The sequence below is a fragment of the Belonocnema kinseyi genome, chromosome 4 (assembly GCF_010883055.1).
Source record: "Belonocnema kinseyi isolate 2016_QV_RU_SX_M_011 chromosome 4, B_treatae_v1, whole genome shotgun sequence".
In the NCBI taxonomy this organism is placed as follows: Eukaryota; Metazoa; Arthropoda; class Insecta; order Hymenoptera; family Cynipidae; genus Belonocnema; species Belonocnema kinseyi.
Window position 1 is genome coordinate 50,096,191 of NC_046660.1, and position 14,707 is coordinate 50,110,897.

The following is a 14,707-nucleotide window of genomic DNA, read 5'->3' on the forward strand; positions in this document are numbered from 1 at the left end:
GAGAATCAGGGTCCGCAGAGTTAGATAACGAGTTCGAAAATCACATCGACGCAATGGCTGCGGGAAAATCATATAAATATCTGGGTATCATTGAATCTAAGGGTATTCAGAATACGATAGTTAAGACAAGCCTAACGACTGCCTTCAATACAAAACTCAGATATATTATGACGATTTTTCTCAACTTGACAAACAAAATCAGGGCAATCAACACATATGCCATCCCTGTCCTCACATACTCCTTCGGGCTCATCAAATGATCTAAAACCGACTGTGATAAGTTAAACAGAATCGTTCACGCAGAAACAACGAATCATCGAATGCGCCACAAAAATCAGCGATTAAAAGGGTAGTTTTACAATGACATATGTGGGGTAAGGGCGTTGTAGCAGCCAAGAAACTATTTAAGTCGCAAGTTATACAGTTGCGAGACTATTTCAACACTAAACGAAATGTTGCGCTTTACAGCACCATCTGTCAAGGGGATCTTGACTACATGCCCTTGAATTTTTCCTAAGATGGGGCATTAAACATCAGGGACGAAACCACAGAGAAATTAGAAATGCAATGGACACAGAAAGCTATCCACGGCCAGCACCCCAAAACATTAATTCAACATGAAGTGGATAGTGAGGCATCCAATATTTGGCTAAGAAAGGGTGTTTTATATCCAGAGACGGAAGGATTCATAATTGTGATACAGAATAAGGTTGAGAGCAGCTGGAATCATTGCAAACACGTTTCACATAAAGACGTGGTTGACCGGTGCCGATTTTGTAAAGATACCAGCGAATCCATCGAGCACATTATTGATGGCTGTAGCGTAATAGCTTAGAGGGAATATACGCTAAGACATAATGATATAGCGGGCATTATACTTAAACAGCTTGTCTTAAACCTAGGACTCTAATACGAATGGATGCCTTTCTATAGATACATTCTCATTCTTGTTTCAGAAGACGAAGATTACATCTTATTTTGGGATGTTACTTTCAAAATAGATGCTTACATCCAGGTTAATGGACTTAAAATCGCGATGCGAGAAAAAAGGTGGAAGAGTCTACATCATCGACATTTCTTGTCCACTTAACCGAAATTTGCAGTCAACCTATACAAGAGAGTATACATAAGTATAACGAGTTAAGGCATAAAGTAAAGGCCATGTGTATGAATGTTAATCATGCATCTATTGCTTTTATTATTATTTCGGCCACAATAAATGTGCACGCAAGATGCACTGAACATCTTGAACATTTAGGAGTCAGTAGGATTTTGGAAGCAGCTCAAAAGGCACTTTTTGAACACCTGTCGCATTGTAAGAAATTTTTCTGACGATCAGAAAGCAAGGGACTAAAAACCTGTAAAGTTGCAGATAGTAGCTTTAAGAAAGCATCCAGAGGTGACTTTTGACAGCTCCAACGTTCACGGTCGCTGTTTAAACATTTCAGCGGTAAGGGGCGGCACTAAACTACACCACGCTCGTAGAAAACTGCGTTCACCACAGTAAATGTTTAAAAAGTAAGTAAAATTATGATAATACCATATACCGGCCCTTTAAGGCACACATCTCACTTTTGGATTCTGGTTTGATGAAATTAATTCCAAAAAGAATTTTGTAGAATTTTTTTAACAAAGCAATATTCAAATGTTATTAAGCTATCCGGATTTTTACTTTTCAACATTATATTGTTTTAGAACTCCACAACTCTTCTGGGACTGAGAATTATGAAAAAAGTCAAATTTTTTAAAGTGAAGGAATGTTTTTTTGTTGCGAAATTCACCACAAATATTTCTGGAAGCCCTTTGAAACTTCAAAGCTATGATAAATCTGATTTTTCCGATCCACTTTTTATTTCCTGCAATAATTTTGGATTTTCTGCACTTACAAATTAGAAATAATTTAATTTGTTATTAAAAGTTACATTGCCAGGCTCCTTTCTTTCGTAAACGGTAGAATCGTTTTAAAAAAAATTATTTTTCAAATCTTCAAATGATAAACAAGGGCGAATCCACGAAGAAATCGGGGATGGCGGCATCTAAGTATAATAATATTTCCCCATTCACTTGAGAAAATTAGGATCGTCAGAAGAAGACCGCAAGATTCAGACCAACAGGAATGATATTCTTCATATGAAGCAATGTGTTGTACAAAATATAATTTTATTATATTAGACGTGATTATCCCCACCTTGAGGGCTATTGTAAAAGAGTTGTTTCTAATTACCTTGCTTCTGTTTAATCTCTATGTCTCGTTTTAAACACGTGAAAAAGTACTTGCGTGCAAACAAAATGGTACGTTAGCAAAAAATTATAATTTTCGGACGTCAAACTGTCAGCAATAGAAAGCAAGTTATAGAAATACTTCAATAGAAAGCTTTCGAATCCATTGATGTATTATACAATTTTTTTAAATTACAAGGATTCAGATGATATTTTCTAAAAATCTCAAAAATTTATTAAAATACTTTAAGAAAATTCAGGATACCTTAAAAACATTAAGATCCTTGAAAACCTCATTGAATCCTTGGAATCCTTTAAACAATATTTGAAGAATAATTTAAAGATATTCACATGTTTTTTTATTAATAGCCTAAGAATTCGGAGTGTTAAATTTAACGTTGAAATTATATTTAAATAAGTAGAATTGAGTTGAGAAATTTCTTCAGATCTTTCGCAATTATATTAAATTATTAAAATCTATTTAATATACACTAAAATATTTAAAATACTATACAACCATGTAAAATCCCTCAAAATTTGTAAAACTCTTAAGAATTTCTTAAACATTTTTATGCTCCCCTTAAATTTGTAAAATTCTTTGAAATACATTCAAATGAATTAAATTAATTGAAAACCCAGTGCAGTCTTATCAAATGTACGAAAACCTTACAAGTTAGCTAAAATCGCTGCATATCCTAAATTCTAAGAGATTATTTAAAGCCGCGAAAAACTCATTTCCTCTCCTCTCCTATGACAATAAAACATCCACTGTTTATCATTCGGTGTTCCTTGACCCTTATTAATAATAATCATAAAAGGAAAATTGGTAACTTAGTTAATTATTATTAATAATTTAATAAAACGGGAGTTGAGAGTTTACTTCACGTGTCAATTACGTTGTGATTGTGACCGCTGGTCGCTTTCCCAACAAGAAGGAAGAGAGAGAGAAAAGAGAGATAGAGAGAGATGACGCGGCGTGAGTCATGCACACAAAGCTGGCGCGTGACGGGGAAGCCTTCCGTCGCAGATGCGCCAGGTGTGTGTTTACGACTCTCTTCTTTCCATGACCCATGGAGAGAAAGCAAGGTTGTCTTATTGCCACTCTAAAGTAATCTAACCCGGAAGGTTTTCCCAGTCTGGGTTTATGTTTTATAAATACAGACGGGGAATTATTCCTGGCAAATTGGTTTAGAGTGGTTCTCGAACTATGGAACCAAGACAATCCCACCCCTTCCCGGATACACCTTGCTTAATATAAAAAAAAAAAATTGTGGTGGTGGAGGGGGGGGGGGAGTTCACAGGGTGAGGGAACACAGGAGTGAGTCACGTTTCGGCGGGCTCAATACGAATTTTTTTGGTGCGTTTAAGCAGCTAAATCGGAAATAAAATACCAAGAAAAACCACGTGGTATAACACAAAATGTATACAGTATGGGATGCATCGCTGCAGTCCTGTCGAATATTTACAAATTCACCTTACTTGCCGGTGATTTTGTTCAGCGTAGGGGCGGGCGTCACGGTAGTTGATGTCGTTGTAAAGCCTCCTGTCGTTATCCTGGTGCTAGCCTGGCGCCTGTCCTTCGTCGTCGTAGGAGTCGGAGAGCTCGTCCGGCTCTCCGTCCTCGGCCTCTGCGTGGTGAAATGCCTGCCTAGGCATTTCTGCTGCTGCGTGCGAATCTCTGCTCGTGCTGGGTTCCAAGTCTCCGCTTCACGCGACTCGGTTGCAGACGGGAACTCGTTGTTCTTAGCGTGGTTCTCCATCAGCGCAATCTTCGTTGTCGTCACCAACGGCTATGGTGACATCTCCGCCGACGCTTTCGGCAATGTGAGGCCCGGTCTCCTGACCGGGCATGTGGTCGTATGCTGGTTGGTCGACCATCTCCTCGGCAGCTGCTCGCGCAGGCAACCCTTCGATAGCGGCTGATGCAGAGATTAGTACATTGCCATAAAATGTCTGGTTGACCCCGTCCTTCAGGATCCAATATACGTCTCCAGCGATATGGTCCTGTATCTGGTATGAGCCAAGCCGGCTCTGGGCCAACTTGGTATTGAAGCCGACAGGTTTATTGGACAGCTAGTGGTTCGGCAGATACACCGAATCTCATGGGGTGAATCATGGATGTACTGGGACAGCCGCGTATCTGGCTTGATACTGATCTTAATAAGCGCGAGCTTCTGCCTCCCGTAAGCCCTTCTTGACTTCCTGGTTTCTTTTTTCCGTCGGTTTGACTCAGGAATGGTAAATGGGTGTGGTCCATGATATCTACAGCGATGGTTTCTCAGGCCTTGGTGGCGGCTTGTGGCCGCTGGTTGTCGGGTAGGCCAAAAATAGAGCTGCTTGATGGTCCGTATGGTCTCTTCTCCACAAGGATGTCCAGCGCGGTCAGCATCGTGGTATTGCTACAGGACACGCGGCCGTAGGGCCGATGGCACTAAGAGTCTCCATCTGCTGTCTTCCTTGTCCTGTTGCCAAAATCCGTCAAGCGTGAGCTTGTGCCGATGAAAGAAGCTATCTTCTTCCACGTTCCGGGGATAGGCATTCTGTATTTGTCGCCAATGACAAGCGTGTCGGCTGATCTCCGGGTCCTCCTGTTGCGCCTCGACGACAGCGTTGAAGAGTGAGTCGGCTATTGCTGGACCGATGGTGTTGAGGGTTTTTCATCGATGGTGCTGAATGTGTCTGGCTCTGGGTAGGTGGCAACAGTCGCTGGATGTCCGGTTCTCCCAAAGAGACTTCGTTTTGATTCGGGAATAGAGAAAGGGCGTCGAGACGCTCGCTGTCTCGTCCCGGCACGTGCTCAATTTTGAAGGAGAAATCCCGCGAAAGGATGTACCACTGATGGAGTTTGTCTCGTTTGGCGCTGGCGAAGGAAATTTGGCGCTGGCGAAGGAGATGATGCGCCGTTTTCCGTCAAGATCCTCTAACATGAGGACTGCACCCATGCCTTTCGCGCTCGCGTAGGTCTGCAATACGAACGTCAGGTTCAGATCCAGTCGGCTGAGGCTTTGAGGGTTCTGAAAGGCGAGCTTGGCTTGCTCGAACTTCTCCTGTAGCTCGTCGCTCCATTTGAAGGGCCGCTTGGTAGACAGCATGTCTGTCAAGGGGCGAGCATCTCCGAGGATTTTGGGATGTACTCCTTAACCCAGTTGCAGAGTGCGATAAATGATCCCAAGGCTTTGCGATTTTGTTGAGGTGGGGCGCTTCGGATGGCTTCGATGTGCACAGGCTAAGTCGTGTTTTTTCCGGTGCCTACGACATGCCCGAGGGACGGCAGTGCGGTTCTTCCAAAGCTACACTTCTTTGGGGCCACAGTGAATCCGTAAATAGCTAGTCGCTCCAGGACTAGGCCGAGATGGGTGAGGTGCTGTTCCCAGTCGGTGGGATAGATGACGATGTCATCAAGATAGGGGATGGCAAAGTTTCCTAATTGTTCGGCGAGCGCCTGCCGCATGAGGTTCTGGAAGGTTCCAGGCGCGTTTTTGAGTCTGGACGGAATCACCCGGAACTGGAACTGCCTTCCTCCTGGTGTTGAGAAGGCAGTGTATGGTCTAGAATCAAGGGCCATTTGGTCTCGTATATACAAGGCAGGTATTGCGGGGCGTCTTCGGTCTGAATATTCAGCTGTCGGTAGTCCATACAGAACTGGTACTCTCCGTCTATCTTACCGGCCACTACTACGGCGGAGCTGAATAGCGACATGGTGTAATCGATTATTCCGTCACGTAACATCTCTCGTACCTGCTCGTCTATGTAGTGCTGCTTCTCCTCTGAATAGCGGCGTGGAACCTCTGGGAATGGTTGTGGGTTGTGTAGACGGAACTCGTATTCGACGGCGGCGAGGGCCTCTTACAGGCGGCCGTCATTGTGGAATATTCCAGCATGCCCCGGGATGAGTTGAAGAAATCGTGGTGCAATGTCGGCCAGGAAGCTGTGGTCGACTTCGATCGGGCAATGTTGGAAGGTTTCCTCGTAGATCCCAGGAAGAGGTCCTAGGAAGACTCGTTGTCGCCCTTGCGCGCCTAGGAACAGACCCTGTGCTGGCGTAACCAGGGCTGGCCCAGGATGACGTTAGGTCGTAACTCGGGGCTGACATCGACAACCCCTGGATATGTAGTCCCTTGTAGGATTGGAGAGAGCCGTATCGACCCCAGACAAGAAATGGTGGCTCCGAAGGCAGCAAGCAAGGCGCGACGTTGGCCGGGTTGTAGGTTCCTGACCTGAGCTTTATCAAGTAGGTTGCACTGCACGTAGTTCTGCGATGCCAGGGAGTCGATCTCTGCAGTGTATTCGTTGTTTCCCAGGTGCACCCGCACCCTGGGAAGGCTGCTTGGATCCGTGTGCATGGGGCTCAGGACTAGGAGGCGCTAAGTACTGCTCGGCAGCTGGCAGGGGCAGCTGGCTGCGTGGCTGTGGTGCTGGCCTTGGTGGTGGTTGGCTTCTTTGCTGCTTCATCGGCTTCGTCGGACTCCGCCTGTAGAGCCATCTCTACAAGATCCTCGGAAGAAGTGATGACAACGGCCTTCAAAACCTTTCTGATGCCTGGTTTGAGGGATTCGAGTAGCAGGCAGATAATTTGTTCCCCTGCGGCTGTTGGCAGCATCCAAAGGGCCAACAGATTATTTTTCTGCAGGTAGACTCCCACAGCTTCCTTTTCTTCTTGCTTTCCGGCGTAGAGCTTAATTTGCAGCTTGTTGAGCGCTGTCACTCCTGCGAAATGCTGCTTGAGCAGCCACTTGAATTTGGCCCAAAGGAGGGCCAGTCCCTGGCACACCTCGTACCACTTGGATGCCTCCTCGGTAAGGAATTTGTTGACCATCCTTCACCAGAGGGATGGCTCGATGCTTGCTTCCATAAAATACAGCTGATGAAGGTGTTCGGGTCTTCGTGGTCTAACCCGGCGAATGTCAACACTAGAACGTCAGGTGTTCTACAGGTGGTAGCGCTAGCAGGGCCCCGTTTTCTGGTACTGACGGCTGCTCGATGGCCCTCTTAGCCATAGGTGGCGTCGGTATCCTTGGGATGTGGATAGGATCCGGCTGGCTGCTCAGTTCTAGCTCCGGTTCCGTGTTCTGTTTGGATTCCATGAATAGAACTCGATGTGCGCTCCTGGTGTTCCAAGGTAGTGATCGGCTTCTACCCCTCATGGAAGTTGGAGGTTATGGTCGGTTGACTGCCCTGTTATAGGCAGGTGGTGGCGAGTGTGGTCTCTCTTAAGACCCTGGTCCGTCTGCTGCGTTTTTGAGCGCCACTGAGCTCCCATCAGATCACTTGATTGCATTATAAAAATGCGTCCGTGACTGATGATATATACCGGGACAGCCCCGTGCAAAAATGACCAAATAAAAATCCATCTCTAACCAAAAATGCCTTCGACATATTGGGCAGTATAAGCCTGTGACAACATTTCAACACTGAAATGTTTTTTATAAATGGAAAAATGGGAACTTAGTTAATTATTATTAAAAATTTAATAAAATGGGAATTGAGTTTACTTTACGTGTCAATGACATTGGGTTGGCGACCGCTGGTCGCTTTCCCAGCAAGAAGGAAGAGAGAGAGAGAGAAGAGATAGAGATGACGCGGCGTGAGTCATGGTCACATACCTGGCGCGTGACGGGGAAACCTTCCGTCGCAGATGCGCCAGGTGTATGTTTACGACTCTTCCTTCCATGACTCATGGAGAGAAAGCAAGGTCGTCTTATTGCCACTCTAAAGCAATTTAACCCGGAAGGTTTTCCCAGCCTGGGTTTAGGTTTTGTAAAGACAGACGGGGAATTATTCCTGGCAAATTGGTTTACAGTTGTTCTCAAACTATGGAACCATAACAATACATAAATGTCGATAGTTAAAAATAATATAACCTGAAAATTCAATAAAGGGAAATTCCAGAACTTAAAAAATCTAAAATCCTTCTAAAATTTCTTTCATACACAATGATAACATAATTGTGCAATGTTTCATTTAAATAGAATGACAAATTGCAAATTCTCATATTCATGACGTGTAATTGCCCCTCTTTCACATACTGCGGAGTTTCTTAAAACGATTTAAAATTTTCTGAATTCTTTGAAATGGATTCAAATTATTAAATTTTATTACAAAATATTTTAAATATTTGTTAAGAATACCCTAAAGTATTACAAATACTTCAAACTATTTTGAAATCTCTTGGTATTTTTTAAAGCTCTTGACAATTTCTTATAATTTTTAAGATACTCTGAAATATTCCAAATTCTCTGCACTTTTTCGAATTATATAAATTGATTAAAAAATTCTTGGATTCTTTTAAAATACCCACAAATATTGCAAAAGAATTCCAGAAAATTCAGAATTAGATATATCCGTGAATTAAATTGGGATGGACCCATTGATTAATTAGTAGAAAGAAAGGTTTCTGAAGTTACATTTATATTTTAAAAAATTACTAAAATGTGATTTTAGTAAAAAAGATAACTAAAAGGGACTGTCTGACAACCCTGATTATTTTTATCTGTTACATAAAGTGACTGTCATGGAAATTACATCTCGATCCTTTTTGGTTCGAAAACTGGAAAAAATTATAAATTAGTTTCAATAGATAAACTCAGCAGCTATAACACCCCCGTTTACAATAGCTAACGTTTCTTATTTAAGGTAAACTAATGAAAAGTGGAAAGTTTTAAATTGCGCAACTTTGCTTTAAAACACTGCAAATTTCAAATTGAGTTGCTATGTACTGTTAGCTGATAAAGAAACGTATCAGTCTACACAATATTTAATGATATTATCATATATCTTTCATAGAATTCATAACTTTTATCTTCAGTCATTTTAAGTGTTCACTCTTGTTATTACATTCAGGTACAAATTACTACTATAACAAGCAATTGTGAGATGTGTTGCAACTATGATGAAAATATGATAATTGTTTGATTGATATTCAAGTTCTTCAATATATATGAATAATAACTAATACTCTACGAAACATGTTTCTGGATATCAATCTAAACCATAACTAGAGAAATTTCATCAATTTCTCATGTTTGTTTTACAAAAAAAATAAAAGGCCGTAGTCTATAAATAACGCACCCAGTATGTAATATTGTGAAACCGGTAAATAGGCTACAGAATTTAAAAATGAAGCAAACAGAATTATTATCACATTTAATGCACGTGCATGTGCTCTTGTGAGAATCCATGCTTTTTGCAGTATATGAGAAGATTAAAAACTAAAAAAAAACTGAAATAATTTTGACATATATATAGAAAGTTATCCAAAATCCAGATCTGCTTCGACAAGTATCATTCAGAACCTACAATAATAGCAAAATAATTATTTGTACCGTAAATGTATGACTGACGTCACTGAACTGAAGGTATGGCAATGTCAGATACACGCTCGCACGCGACGTTGACAAACTTATGATTAAGACCGTGTGAGTCAATAACAAATCGAAGCGTTCTCTCAACTGACTTGCCAAGTACCAAGGGTGGTACTCCCTTAAATCAATATATTTTTTAAATCTTGAATTCAAATTTTTTAATGTTTGAAGAAGTCACATCAAAAATCATTAATTTAGGATTCGTTCCATCTTAAGCTTCTTAAATTGAAATGATCTTTTACTAAGTCAAAATAGTTTATTCTTGAACGCTTTTATTATCAGATTATCTAAGCATTGATGTGTAATTATATTTCATGGAAAGAGGTGAGAAGTGAGACTATTCAGAGACTTTAGGTTGACAACTTTTAAATTGAACATTAAAGAATGAACACATTTTTAATGCCACTCCTTCAAAAATTATAATAATTATGATTTGGAATAATAAGGCATCAAATATTTCATCAAATAGAGTGTACCAAGAAATTGACCTTATCAAGAATGTGAAAGATGAAGTCGACATGGCTTTTTCTTTTGGGAGTAGAGAAGGGGCTCCCCCACTCAAAAAATCCCGTCTGCCCCACTGATGTTATCACTAAATCATAAATGCTTCCAACATTAGAAATGTGTGAAATATTAACTTCACGATTCAATTAAGTCCATAGTCAACTTTAAGAAAACAAGATAAGAATGCCAGTTTATATATAGTGAATTTTTTATTAGCAAATTCTTTCATCGAGACACTAGCATCCGGTTCGAAGATTTTACATTTTATTTATCACGACGCTAGATTTTTGAAGGAATCAAGAAACAAGTAAGAGTTTGAATTTAAATCTGAAAATAAAACTGTAATATCGTTTTCTTTCGATTTTTATAGAATATGCAGAGATTCGAGATGAACAAGCTACGCTTGATAGCGACTATCCTCTTTAGTTTTATTTTAGGAGCGAGTAAGTAATGTTTTTAAAGCATTTTTCTCGAAAAATAAATATAATTAAATGCACGTTAAAGAGATTCTTATATTTTGTTGGTTAATAAAAACGTATTTATTCTATAAAATTATCTAAATAATAAATTCATGATTTGATTAATAATATTTTATTTTAAGGTTATAAAGTTTTTATTTGTTTCTTGTAGCTGCATTCAGTTACAAAGAGGCTAAGAACTGGGGGAAAAAATATCCGCAATGTAATGGAGAATTCCAATCCCCCATAAGTTTCGTGGAACCCATCGCGGGTCAGGGTTTTCCAGAAATAAATGAACCACTAAAGCGTACAGACTTTGATCAATTACCAAAAAAAATAACCATGAAGAATACTGGTCACACTGGTATTAAAATATTATTTTAATATGCAAATTTAATTATGCTTTATTTTATTTTGTACATATTTTTCTTTCTCTCACAATACAGTGGAAATAAAAGCTGAATGGTCTGGAAAACCTCCAAGGTTTACTGGTGGACCGCTTCATAGTGAATACGTATTTGAAAAAGCCACTTTTCATTGGACTCAAAAAAAGGTAAATATTCCCAAAGATGTCAATAAACTCTTAATCTAAATTAATAAAATTTCGCTAATTGTATAAGTGAAAATTTTTCACTTGAATTACAACAATGTGAGAAACAGAATATTTTAATGAAAGAACATGATATTGTCATATTTTCAACTCTACTGGCACAATGAGAATGCATTTCTGTAAAAATTGTATGTAGTCTACGTACCCTATAACAACCTTTTTTTATATGACAGGTCTCGAACTATTTTCAAACTTTATGTATTCCACTTCCGTCTTTCACGTTAAAAATAATTTTATATCGCGAACAATCTGAGAGGTTCTTTCAATAATACTTAATTTACTTAATTTGCCAAGAAAGTAGTAAAAATTTAACCTAATGACTTTCGTATGTAAAATAAACTAACAATTTTTACCTTCTCATTTCAATGAGAAGGTATTGATTTTATGTGAAAATCTAGCTTCGCCGATTGAGGTTTTTCAACATTTTTGAGACCACCTTTTTAGGTTTTAAAAATTATATGAATGACTATTTGTAGCAGCAGGAAAGTCCAACAATTTATCCTCACGATTTTTTCGATAAAAAAGTTATGAGAGTCATAGTAACAGAGTTATAGAAAAAGGTAAAAAACAGAAATTACTTTTTGAAAGCCCTACAAGATTATCAATAAAAACTTTTCAAATTTTCTTGAAAAATCGAAAATTTATATGTTAGTCCAAAAAATAATAATTAAAAATCAATAATTTCATTTTGCGGTCATACTATGCAGCTACGAAAAAAATTAGTAGACCAATTGTTCACCCAAAAAGTAGCTACAAATTTGAATTGGATTATTTCTTGATAAAATGTATAGTTTGTGTTCTAACAGTGAAAAGCAACATTGAGAATGAAAAATAATTTTTTTTGTAAAAAGGACATAACTAACAAAAAAATCAAAAGACAAAAGTTGTTTGGCCAAAATAGATCTACAAATTTGTCGTAAAATTTTGTTATAAAAATACATAAAAAAGCAACTTTTTGAAAAAAAACACAAGCTACAATAGCATCTTATCGAGAAAAATTTCTCGCCTAAATTATAGCTGAAAATTATCTCAGAGCTACTTCACGCTAGGATGTGTATTTTTTGTTTCAAACGTAAAAAATTAAACTAAAAACAACACTTTGTATTTATGGAAAAGGGAAACGAATGGCAATAAGACAATGCGTTTTCAGGGCAGCCGAGAATACGTTTTAATACGAGAAAAGAAAAAATATTAAATTAATCGTGATAAATAAAATTTGTACTTTATTTTGCAATATCTCAGTTAACAATCCTAGGCTGATGTGAAGAAATTAGTGTATCATATATGTACATTTGATATAATAGCATTGGATATATTGTAGAAATTTACCAAATTACAATTGTTCATGCTTTTACTCTTAATTTTAAAAGGTCTGTGTACGAATCAGTAAAATTTTGACTGATTTGAATTTAGTGAGTAGTTAATAGAACCTACAATAAGGATCATAATAATATTAATAATTGTTATTTTAAATGCACGCTTCAGAAGAAAGGTGATGATGTAGTATTCGACTATGTTATGTAAGTCAAAAATACTCTCTCAATATTTTTATTGTTACGAACCTTGAGCAAATGTTCGATATGGAATTTCACATAATCATTTTTCTTTAATAGATACAATATGCAGATGCACATGTTTTTTTATAAAGCAGATTTGAAATCATTTCATAAAGCTCAAACACAAAAGGATGGACTAGCTGTATTTAAAGAGCGCCTTGTGGTAAGAAGTGCTAATTAATTAGTTACATTTTTTTGATAAGTGGTTATTTATTGTTTATACCAATAACTAAATAAATTTTTGTAATTCAAAAATTGCAAGTAGGAAAATGCTGGGGGCGATCACGTAAAATATTCAAATTCATTTCCACTTCCACTTTTACGAATGTCACGACTGTTGACTTCTTTAATTGTTGTCATGATTAAAATAAAAAAAGACTACTGTAGGGAATTTCACTAAAGTAATTTTATTGCAAGAAGTGAAATTGAAGAAAAAAGGGGGCGACAATGTTACTTTTTACAATCCTTCACTAACTTTTCCAGAAATAATTGTTTATTATTCCGGACTATCAATATTTAAAGGTCAGAACTAAAATCTTTAAACACGTTTCATATATAATCTTTTGAAAATAAAATAAAAGAATTTTAGTTTTTTGTATCTGTATTTATCTTCATGTAATATCAGAATCATTCAATTCAAATTCAAAATAATTCTAATTAGTTGCATGGAATAAAAAAATTCCAATGATTTTAGAAAATGAATTGAATTTAGCGAAATTCATGGGCATCCAAGATAAATCTACATACAAAATTTGTGGAAATCGAAAACAATTCAAAAATATAAAAAAACTCATTGGATTCAGAAATTTCGAACATACAGGGATCCTATTGAATCGAAAATAATTTAGAATAATTTAATAAGAATTCAAAATAAATTATAAATTAATTTTAACAAGTATCTGTTGCTCATTTATTGTGAATACATTCTTCTACATCTATTAAAATATTACAAAAATACGGAAAGTTTCATGGATTCTGATATTTCATAAAATCCTAGATAATTCAAAAAAATACTCGAGAGCTTTCAGGATCGCTTAAAAACATTAGAATCCTTGGAAATTTTATAAAATCCTTTGCAATCTCTAAAAATAAAATTAAAACCTTATAAGCCCTGAAAACTCATTTTACAATTACGCTAAAATGTTTGTAATCCGTTGAAACTTTGAGCAGCTCTTGAAAATTCGTTGAAAGTCCTAAAAATATCCTAAAAATCCTTTGTTGTTAACAAATTTTTGAAATTTCAGTCCGGTATGGGTCCTGGCCCCTCTTACTATGACATTATCGAAAAAAATGTACATAAGGTGGAATCTATAAATTCATCAGCAGTGATACCCTCCTTTCCCATAGCAAGTATTTTTAATGATAAACGTCAACGTTTTCTATTTTACGAAGGCTCATTGGAATATCCACCTTGCTATGAATCTGTGACTTGGTTCGAAGATAATATTTTTTCGCCTATTAGTGACGCTCTGGTAAAAATCTATATTTCTTAAAAACAGATATGACAATAATTTTGAAATATTATTTACTACTTTTATTTTTCGTTCGTATTTCTTTCTTTAGCTAAGGGGATTCAGAAAAGTAAAGTTGGCCGAGGGAGACTTGTCCAATATTAGACCTCTCCAGGAATTAAACAATCGGCAAGTTAAGACAGTGTCTAATTTGCAAAATATGTGAATTTTGACAACCGGCTGTGCTCGGGAAAGGGTTTCTGCAGTTTTCCTTTCCCTTGGCCCAACGGCTGAGCAAATAAGGGCACCTATATTAAAAATCCGGCTGCAGACGGTTGGGGGTAGATAGTGTGCTAACTGGGTTTTATGTGCGAATTTTTAAAAATAATGTAAATGTAAGTAATAGAAGAGAATAAAGTCTTTTGTTTCTTCAATACTTGTTTCCTTTAAGTTATTTTAAGTACATGTCCGCATCATGGTAAATACAGGAATAAATCTTCACTAATATTTCCTCCAATCCAAAACTTTTTAAAATGAAATCCAGATC

General features: G+C 37.6%; 1 protein-coding gene across 1 annotated transcript; it reads left to right on the forward strand.

Moving 5' to 3' along the window:
• Nucleotides 1–7,794: 7,794 nt before the first annotated feature.
• LOC117170890 (carbonic anhydrase 14-like) lies at nt 7,795–14,386 on the forward strand. Its single transcript, XM_033357934.1, has 6 exons — nt 7,795–7,866; nt 10,456–10,528; nt 10,716–10,907; nt 10,990–11,096; nt 13,954–14,181; nt 14,273–14,386. Exons 1-6 carry the CDS (start codon nt 7,795–7,797, stop codon nt 14,384–14,386), a joined length of 786 nt encoding a protein of 261 aa, XP_033213825.1.
• Nucleotides 14,387–14,707: the final 321 nt, after the last annotated feature.

What these genes read in the sequence shown, in the direction of transcription:
- LOC117170890 (XM_033357934.1), top strand. Translation starts at nt 7,795, where the DNA reads ATGACGCGGCGTGAGTCATGGTCACATACCTGGCGCGTGACGGGGAAA. An exon ending in CCGTCGCAGATGCGCCAGGT is followed by an intron (nt 7,867 to 10,455) that starts GTATGTTTACGA and finishes CGATTTTTATAG; the next exon opens with AATATGCAGAGATTCGAGAT. An exon ending in GAAGAATACTGGTCACACTG is followed by an intron (nt 10,908 to 10,989) that starts GTATTAAAATAT and finishes CTCACAATACAG; the next exon opens with TGGAAATAAAAGCTGAATGG.